The sequence below is a fragment of the Benincasa hispida genome, chromosome 5 (genome assembly GCF_009727055.1).
Source record: "Benincasa hispida cultivar B227 chromosome 5, ASM972705v1, whole genome shotgun sequence".
Lineage (NCBI taxonomy): Eukaryota > Viridiplantae > Streptophyta > Magnoliopsida > Cucurbitales > Cucurbitaceae > Benincasa > Benincasa hispida.
This window is the reverse complement of record NC_052353.1, coordinates 9877539-9887775: the sequence shown is the minus strand read 5'-3', so window position 1 is coordinate 9887775 and position 10237 is coordinate 9877539. Positions and strand designations below refer to the sequence as shown.

The window sequence follows — 10237 nt, the reverse complement described above, 5'->3', positions numbered from 1 at the left end:
TTTAGAAACCAAAATAGAATTTAAACAAGTTTTTATAAAACGGTTGGGTCTTTTCATCTTAGCAGCTAACATTTATAACAAGAACCTGCCCATCACAAGACATTGATGCTTTTTCTCACACACAACATTATTATTAAAAAAAGAAAAAAGAAAGTTTTTTTTTTTTTTTATTTGGTTGCATTTAACATAACCATCTAACTCCCCTCTCCCTATCCACCTCCAACCTCTTATAATACAAATCTTTTATTTAATCAAACTCTTCCTCTTCACTTTCCATTTCCTTCTTTTTCTTTCAAATTTACAAATTTCATAAGGAAAAAAGATGAGAAACCATGGGTCTACAGTTTCATATGATTATGAAGAAGAAAATGAAGATGAACAAAGTATGAAGAAAAGGAAGGATGATGAAGAAGAAGATCAAGAAGAAGATCATGGGAAGAAGAAGAAGAAGAAGAAGAAGAAGAAGAAATTAGAACAAAAAAACAAAGTTGCTTTTTATAAACTCTTTGCTTTTGCTGATTTTTATGATTACATTTTAATGAGTGTTGGTTCTATTGGAGCTTGTATCCATGGTGCTTCTGTTCCTGTCTTCTTCATTTTCTTTGGAAAACTCATTAATATCATTGGCATGGCTTATCTTTTCCCTGAAGCTGCTGCTCCCAAAGTTGCTAAGGTACTTTTCTTCTTTTAGGGTTTCGTTTTGTTCTCAAATTTATGTTTCGTTTCTCACCCTAAACGTATAAATTCTAAGTTAATTTGTTAAAGTTTCGTTTGATAACTATTTACTTTTTGGTTGTTAAAAATTAAGTCTATAAACACTTATTCTATCTCTAAATTTATTGCATTGTTATCTATTTTTAACAATGTTTTGAAAAACCTAGCAAAATTTTCAATATTTTATTTTTAAAAAATAGCTTTTAAAAACTTATTTTGTTTTTTAAATTTAGTTAAGAATTCAACGCTTTTACTTAAAGATGCAAATCATCGTAAAAAATTGAGAAAAAATAAGTTTATTTTTATTTTTTAAAAAAATCAAACATTAAAAATCAAATGATTATCAAATGAGAACTAAGAAAAAAAATCTATAAACTAGGTTCTATTTGGTAGGTTTTTATAAATTAAACTTATAAAAATTACTTCCACCCATACGTTTATTTATTTTATTATCTACTTTCACTAATATTTTTAAAAAACTGAGATGAATTTTGAAAACTAAAAGAAAAAAAAATGTAATTTCCAAAAAACTTATCTGTTGTTTTAGAATTATAAAAGTAAGAACATAGTATGAAATTCATTTAAAAATAGGAAATTTAAAACAAAATTGTTCTATTATTTTTCTATTAGTTTTTAAATTTGGATTGAATTATTTTTAACAAACTACTACTAGATGTTGGGATCATTAGGCCCACCCAGAAATCTCAATTAGATTAACACATTTTTACCGTTCTCATCATGCTCCGAAACCAAAAATCACTTCGAAAAGTAAAAAAAAAAAAAAAAATTAAATGACAACCAAACATAACTCGGGATAATTAGTTTAACACGTGGTACCATTGAAGTTCAAATTCTCCATCCTACATGATATCAAAAGGATAATTGAAGATCTATTAAAAAAATTGATTTTATTATTATTATTTTTTCTGGCAGTACTCTTTGGATTTTTTATATCTGAGTGTGGCTATACTATTTTCATCATGGGCAGGTATGTTAATTTTTAAAAATTTAATATTTGTGGTTATAATTGAGATTATTGTGTATATTGAGGAATTAATTAATAAATGGGAATTAAATGCAGAGGTGGCTTGTTGGATGCATAGTGGAGAGCGGCAAGCAGCAAAAATGAGAATGGCTTATTTAAGATCAATGTTAAATCAAGACATTAGCCTTTTTGACACTGAAGCTTCAACTGGTGAAGTTATTGCTGCTATTACTAGTGACATTGTTGTTGTTCAAGATGCCATTTCTGAAAAAGTATGATTCTTTTTCCATCTTCAAAACCCTAATTTTCATATTTATTGAACTATTTTGGTTTGGAAAATATCGCACTCAATCGATTTCACGTCATTCTTGAATGATGCTGATGCAACCAACAATCAACGAGAATAGTTAACTTTGTTTTTTTCACTTTTTTTTTGTATTTTTTGTCGCTAATTAAATGGGGTTAAGTTATCAAATAATAATACCATCTAACTTTTTCGTTTGTTTAAAAATACCCATCTTCTTTTTAAAGTTGCAATTTTGATAATTTGTCTTTGACCTTTTATGAATGTTTCAAAACTATTATTGGAGTTGGATGATAATTTTGACCGAAAATGGTGTGATAATGACCTAGAATAGGTGACGATCAAATTTTTTGTTTCAGGTCCTCATCACACTGTTTTAAATATTGATTTCATATGATATTCTAAAGTATTTATAATATTTTAATGGTAATTTTGAAATATTTATTAAAAGTCAAACTATAATATTGTAACTTATCTAAAGTTTAAATATATAATTATAACCAAATAGTTGGGGAAAAGATAATTACACATTCTATTTAATTTTCATGTTTATATTTCGACAAGCTTAGTTTCTTTGAAGTTATAATGATGAAATCCTACACCAACCATTGCTATTTTGAATTTTCCTCACCAGATTTTTTTCTATATTTTGGACCAAATAATAATAACTCCTATTAAAATAAAGAATATAAAAGCAATAAGAAATATATAATTATTGCATGGCATTATTATTATTAAAATAATTTTGGAGAGGGATAAACATTTATACAAATTTAATGCAATTACAGATGGATGGAAAGTGTATTTATATTTGACATAAAAAAGAAAATAGAGTTTTGAATGAATCTGACATTTCCTTTTTATCATGCTTTGATAAAAGACTATGGAGTAAATGCAATGGTTGAGAACATTAAATAAGTCGCCGCTGAGTTTGGTAAGGCTGTTTTAAGTTTTTTATCTCATTCTTTTTTTTTAATATAATAATTGCGAGTATAGAAGAACGAACGAAAATTACATGTTTCAAAATTATCTTTCACGAAGAAATCTTTGAAAATTTTGAATAAAATCCTAGACTAAAATGTGTGGCGTTGACTAGAATGTCCTGGTTATCGAAAATTTTATATTAAGATACCATTGTATCATTTTATATCTTAGTTCTCTAATAGTAAATTCAAAATATTTACGAACGTTAGGTGATATTGCAATTTTAAAAAGAATAGGAGCGTTTAATACTTTTATTTTAAAAATAATCTAAACCTTTTTGTAAAGGATTGTTTTTTATTCCTATTTGACCAAAAAAGTTCAATTTTTTTTTTCCTTTGCCCATTTGCAGATTTAACTTTCTCCCATAAATGAATGATGGGTTTTAACCCTAGTTTTAGTTGTTCATGCATTCAATTTTCTACAATTATTGTTATAATATAACTCACCCATTAATAATGGGCCTTGAGTATTTATTATGTGCTTCCTCCCCAACCCAACCGTCTATTTCTCACAGAGCTAATTTAAATTTTGAGATGCAAAGAAATGAAACTGCTGATTCTTGGACTTGTAAATTACATGATATCATGAGATTACAAAACCAAAACTTATGTATAATGTGTTATTAGAAGCATTATTCTTATATCTTTAGATTTGTAAGGTTTTGTTTTAATTTCTTTACGGTTTTGTTTTAATTTCTTTACTCTCTTCTATCTTGAATTAATGAGTTGCAGTTAAGGTGTTTGATGAAATGCCTGAGAAGTTTGTGGGTTCTGCAGGTAGGGAACTTTTTGCATTATATAAGCAGGTTTATATCAGGGTTTATCATTGGATTTGTGAGGGTATGGCAAATCAGTCTTGTCACATTATCTATTGTTCCTTTGATTGCACTTGCTGGTGGTCTCTATGCTTTTGTCACCATTGGTCTTATTGCGAAAGTAAGAAAATCCTATGTCAAGGCTGGTGAGATTGCTGAAGAGGTTAGCACTTTCTCTGATTTACTCATGTAGACATTGTTTTGGTTAAATATATCTTAACTCATTAACTTAAACTTTTGAATCATCGAAGTTGTTGAAATGTTGCTCAAGTTCATTATGTATAATTTCATTCCTATTTTGTATAATAGTCTAGCGTGGATCTTGGATTGTCGTGTTAATATTTGTCGATACATGATGAGAGTATCTAGAGATTTTTTATAACATTATGGAAATGTTTTATATCTTCTTGGTGCATAATGTGTCAACAACAATCTGAGTCCCTTGCTCAATTGTTTATGCAATGTTCCTTCCCAACTCGTTTTTGGCATATTATTTGGGATGTTTTTAGATGGTCTCCCCTATGACCTAACAACATCTTTGATATTCTTGCCTCCCTCCTGGTGGGTCATCCATTTGGTGGTACTAAAAAGATGGTTTGGTTGGTTATTACACGTGCTTTCTTTTGAAATCTTTGAGGCGAGCGAAATGGTTGTCTTTTTCAAGATTCTTTTTCTTCTTACAAAGCACCTGTTTGCCCATTTTAGCTTATTTTATTTTGTATCCACTTGAAATTCTTTGTTATAATCACCTATTGGTGTGGGGTTTCTCCTATTTCATTTATCAATGAAATATTTCTTATCAGGAAAGCAAATACATTATAGTTGTCTTCAATAAAATAAATGAAACTTAGTTGGGTAAATTGTGACCAACTCTTTTATTTGCTTAAGAGCTCTATATAGTGGTTTACTCTGTTTTTCTCCATCCCTTCCCTTTTGTTTTGCCCTTCAGATTCTAGGAAATGTAAGAACAGTTCAAGCATTTGCTGGGGAAGAAAGAGCAGTAAATTTATACAAAGGAGCTCTCAAGAATACCTACAAGTATGGTAGAAAAGCAGGGCTGGCTAAGGGACTGGGCCTGGGATCAATGCATTGTGTTCTTTTCTTGTCATGGGCTCTGCTAGTTTGGTTTACCAGCATTGTTGTTCACAAGGGCATTGCCAATGGTGGAGACTCCTTCACCACAATGCTTAATGTTGTCATTTCTGGCCTGTAAGTTCAGCTTATCTTAACATTGAATCGTCTGTGACTACGTTTCATTTCCAATTTTGTGCAACACATTATAAAAATAGAACATCCCCACACTTGCATAATTGGGTTGCTTGCTTTAGCTTGAACATTGAAAACCAGTTTTCAAAGTATCCAGGGTCTTTATTTCTTCTGTGCAAAGTCAAAAACTGCCCACTTTGGATTATGTAAATGTGATGGAATTAGGCAAATAAGTAGAAGATAAAGTACAATATATCAAGCTTTTCCACTATATGATCTTCATTTAGCTGATAGTGTTCATCAAGCTGCTAATTAAGGATTGTTAATGGTTGCACTTGTTCAGGTCATTTCATTCTAATACCTTAGTAATTTGAAGATTCGTCATTAATGGTTACATTGCCTCAGGTCACTTGGGCAGGCTGCACCAGATATTTCCGCCTTTGTTCGAGCAAAGGCAGCAGCATATCCTATTTTTCAGATGATAGAGAGGAACACAGTAAGCAAAAGCAGCTCCAAAACTGGCCGGAAACTGAACAAGCTTGAGGGTCATATTCAATTCAAGGATGTTAATTTCAGCTACCCATCTCGTTTGGATGTAATTATATTTAATAAGTTATCTCTTGATATTCCTGCGGGCAAGATTGTAGCTCTTGTGGGAGGAAGTGGATCAGGAAAGAGCACGGTGATATCTTTGATCGAACGATTCTATGAACCCCTTTCTGGAGAGATTCTATTAGATGGTAATAACATCAAGGAACTGGATCTCAAGTGGCTTAGGCAGCAAATTGGTTTGGTCAATCAAGAGCCTGCTCTCTTTGCTACAAGCATTAGGGAGAACATTCTATATGGAAAAGATGATGCTACCCTCGAGGACATAACACGTGCAGCGAAACTTTCTGAGGCTTTATCATTTATAAACAATCTCCCTGAAAGATTTGAAACTCAGGTATGAATATGATTATCTATCTCTGAGAAATAACCATGAGAAATTGAGTTGACAAGGGTTAAAAGCTTTAAAAGAGACATTGATTCCATTAGAAAATAAATTGTCAAGTGTTAAACTCAAAAGAACTGTCTTCTAATAATTACTTAAATAGTTGCTATTAGTTCATCTGATATCTATGGCAACTGCTGAATCATTAGAGCGTCTTCGATAGGATTATAAGCATAGTAGAAAATAATGACTCTAGGGGTAAAGGGAAATATTCTTACCAATGTTGATATTAAATATTTTGTTCTAGGTTGGTGAGAGAGGGGTCCAATTATCAGGGGGACAAAAACAAAGGATTGCAATATCTCGTGCAGTCGTTAAAAATCCATCAATCTTGTTGTTGGACGAGGCAACAAGTGCACTAGATGCAGAATCTGAAAAGAGTGTTCAAGAGGCACTCGATCGAGTCATGGTTGGTCGAACGACTGTAGTGGTGGCTCATCGTCTATCTACCATAAGGAATGCAGATGTGATTGCTGTCGTTCAAGAGGGGAAGATAGTCGAAACCGGAAGCCATGATGAGCTCATTTCAAAGCCGGACAGTGTCTATGCATCTCTTGTCCAATTCCAAGAAACAGCATCTCTACAACGCCATCCCTCGATTGGACAGTTGGGTCGACACCCTAGGTATTTCATTCACTTTAGCTTACATGAACCAATGAGTTTCTCAAATGTAGACACTCTAAAATATGCTTACTAGAACAATGATACGTTGATATGCACAAATTACAGTTTCTTTTTTTGCTGATAGAATTAGCCAATAATAATAATATGCATCAAAGCACTCTTAGACGCTACATTATGTAAGCAACATTTTGTTTAAACAACCAATTTACTTCTTGTTTAACTGTTTTCCAATTTGGCCAACTTGTAGTATAAAGTACTCTCGAGAATTATCTCGCACTACAACGAGCTTTGGTGCAAGTTTTCGCTCTGAGAAAGAATCTCTTGGACGGATTGGAGTTGATGGAATGGAAATGGAGAAACCAAGGCATGTTTCAGCAAGAAGACTTTACTCCATGGTTGGACCGGATTGGATGTATGGAATTGTCGGCGTCATTGGAGCATTTGTTACTGGATCCCAGATGCCCCTTTTTGCTCTTGGAGTCTCTCAGGCTCTTGTTGCTTTTTACATGGACTGGAATACAACTCAACATGAGATCAAGAAAATTTCTCTGCTTTTCTGTGGCGGTGCAGTTTTAACTGTCATTTTTCATGCACTTGAGCATCTTTGTTTTGGAATCATGGGAGAGCGACTTACTCTTCGAGTTCGAGAAATGATGTTCCATGGTATCTTGAGATCTAGACACCTACACACCTTTTGTTTTTTCAAGTCATTCATTTTATCTGAGCAACTTCTATTTGATTGCAGCTATTTTGAGAAATGAGATAGGATGGTTCGATGATATGAACAACACAAGTGCTATGCTTTCATCACGTCTAGAAACTGATGCAACTTTGTTACGAACTATCGTTGTCGACCGCTCTACAATTCTTCTGCAGAATCTAGCTTTGGTCGTTGCGTCTTTCATCATTTCTTTCATATTGAATTGGAGAATCACTCTAGTTGTCTTGGCCACTTATCCATTGATCATTAGCGGTCACATTAGCGAGGTATCCTATCAGAACTTCTCTAAATTACTTATTTCTTTCACCAAATTTCGAATATTTCCTCATTAAATTGCTATTTTCCATTGTGTTTTAGAAACTTTTTATGCAAGGCTACGGTGGAAATTTGAGCAAAGCATACTTGAAAGCCAATACACTGGCTGGTGAGGCAGTTGGCAACATTAGAACTGTTGCTGCATTTTGTTCTGAGCAGAAGGTCCTTGATCTATATGCTAGGGAGCTTGTTGAGCCCTCGAGACGTTCACTTAAACGTGGACAGATTGCTGGAATATTCTATGGTGTCTCCCAGTTCTTCATCTTTTCATCTTATGGTCTGGCCTTATGGTATGTGGTTTAAGAACCTATTTTAGACTACTTGTCATATATATTAGAAGAGCACGTAGAATCAACCCGAATTGAGTTTACGGATGCTTTGACTATCTTAAGCATGTGCTATTATGCAGGTATGGTTCGGTCTTGATGGGACAGGGGCTTGCTAGCTTCAAATCTGTTATGAAAGCATTCATGGTTTTGATAGTAACTGCCTTGGCAATGGGTGAAACTTTGGCACTGGCCCCTGACCTTTTAAAGGGAAACCAGATGGTGGCATCAGTGTTTGAGGTGATGGACCGACAGACGGAGGTGTCGAGTGATGTCGGTGAAGAGCTAAATGTGGTGGAGGGTACCATTGAGCTGAGAAGTGTTGAGTTCAGCTATCCATCAAGACCAGATGTTTTGATCTTCAAAGATTTCAACCTTAAAGTGAGAGCAGGCAAGAGTATAGCCTTAGTTGGGCAAAGCGGTTCAGGGAAAAGCTCGGTTCTAGCTCTTATACTGCGATTTTATGATCCAATTGCTGGAAAGGTGATGATTGATGGTAAGTTTTCTCAATGAACTGCTTGCTTCTGAGAGCCTTCGATTTCAGTTTTAGTAACTGCAGTACCATGTTCAACACTTGTACATGTAAAATTTTAGATCATCTTTTCAAGTTTTGATCAATAGAGCTTTTATATCTTGCAGGAAAAGATATTAAAAAACTGAAGATCAAATCTCTCAGAAAGCACATTGGCCTTGTCCAACAAGAACCGGCTCTTTTTGCCACGTCAATTTATGAGAACATTCTTTACGGGAAAGAAGGAGCTTCAGAAGCCGAAGTATTTGAAGCAGCGAAACTCGCCAATGCTCATAACTTCATCAGTGCTCTTCCTGAAGGCTACTCAACAAAAGTTGGTGAAAGAGGGATCCAACTTTCGGGTGGCCAACGACAAAGGATAGCCATTGCAAGAGCAGTCCTCAAGAACCCGGAAATACTACTACTCGATGAAGCCACGAGCGCTCTTGATGTTGAATCGGAACGTGTGGTTCAGCAAGCCTTAGACAGATTGATGATGAACAGAACAACTGTGGTGGTTGCACATAGGCTTTCCACCATTAAAAATTGTGACCAAATCTCAGTGATCCAAGATGGTAAGATAGTGGAACAAGGGACTCATTCAAGCCTTTCTGAGAACAAAAATGGAGCTTATTACAAGTTAATCAACATCCAACAACAGCAACAAAGACAGTGATCATATGTTACATAGGACAACCAAATCATATGTTACATAGGACAACCAACTCTTGTTAAAACATTTTCTATTGGGTGCTTAATATTCACTTTTATTTTACACCCTCATATTTATTTATTTATTGAACATTTATGTCCACTTTATGTACATTGAAGTGCTTGTTAATCTCTGATAATAAAGGATAATACATAATAGAGAATGGCTTCAAACACCTTATACATATTATTGCCAATCACTTTTTGTTTTACCTTCTATAATCAAATTGGGCAGTTGCTTTTTACATCTATTACTCCATATTAGGGAAATGCAGACTTAAAATATAATTTAACAGCCTACATTTTTATTTGTTAGCTAGGCTGGAATTTTGAACATCCGACATCAAGAATATGATTAGATGTCATAAGAACTAAGCTATGTTCCTAATTTCATGTTGACATTATGTTTGATTAAGGTTATACTACTTTTCGAAGATAATTGGGTTCATGACTTTCTTTCTTTAACAAATCGATACGCTCGATACTCCCTCTCAAGTACGCGTATGAGTGTCAAGAATACCTAACTTACTCATGGCAGAGTGCAACAGATAGGAAAAGGCAAGGCCTTGGTGGAAAAATTAGTAAGTTGGGATTGTGATTGCACGAGCAACAACTTAAGATATCCATTGTGAATTTTACTACAAACAAAGTGACTATGACTATCAATTTCGATATGCTTTCGTATGTTCATGAAATGTCAGGGTGGAAGCACTAGAAATATTTGCTTGATTATCACAGTAAACAATTACCGGAAGTAACACTTTTATGTTAAAATCACTGAGTACGAACTGCCTATGTTAGCCCATTTTTAATAGTTGCTAAGGCTCAGATCGAGACTGTAAGTCTTTTCTTTGATTTATTAGAAACAAGGGAATCACCCAAAAATACACAAAAGTCCATGATTGATCTTCTAGTGTCAAGACATGCATCCCAATCAACAGTCTCATAAATTAATACTTTTATTAAAGAGATGAGATGATGGTCTTTGGTACAAAACTCAGATATCCAATGTATCAGCCGTAGATCGT

General features: G+C 33.8%; 1 protein-coding gene across 2 annotated transcripts; it reads left to right on the top strand.

Annotated features, from left to right (window-relative positions):
* The first annotated feature begins 260 nt into the window (after positions 1 to 260).
* LOC120078797 (ABC transporter B family member 2-like) lies at positions 261 to 9394 on the top strand. Of its 2 annotated transcripts, XM_039033115.1 has the most exons (12): positions 261 to 673; positions 1648 to 1702; positions 1796 to 1971; positions 3764 to 3964; positions 4751 to 5010; positions 5413 to 5953; positions 6249 to 6625; positions 6873 to 7288; positions 7371 to 7612; positions 7704 to 7951; positions 8071 to 8483; positions 8627 to 9394. In XM_039033115.1, exons 1-12 carry the CDS (start codon positions 323 to 325, stop codon positions 9172 to 9174), a joined length of 3828 nt encoding a protein of 1275 aa, XP_038889043.1. In that variant the 5' UTR covers positions 261 to 322; the 3' UTR covers positions 9175 to 9394. The 2 variants fall into 2 exon arrangements, with proteins under 2 accessions (XP_038889043.1, XP_038889044.1); XM_039033116.1 differs by lacking the exons at positions 261 to 673; positions 1648 to 1702; positions 1796 to 1971 and adding an exon at positions 2003 to 2937.
* The last annotated feature ends 843 nt before the right edge of the window (positions 9395 to 10237 follow it).

Coding starts and splice junctions, on each gene's coding strand:
- LOC120078797 (XM_039033115.1), top strand. CDS start 323: ATGAGAAACCATGGGTCTACAGTTTCATATGATTATGAAGAAGAAAAT. Junction 7,952..8,070: donor TCTTATGGTCTGGCCTTATG/GTATGTGGTTTA, acceptor GCTATTATGCAG/GTATGGTTCGGTCTTGATGG. Junction 8,484..8,626: donor TGGAAAGGTGATGATTGATG/GTAAGTTTTCTC, acceptor TATATCTTGCAG/GAAAAGATATTAAAAAACTG.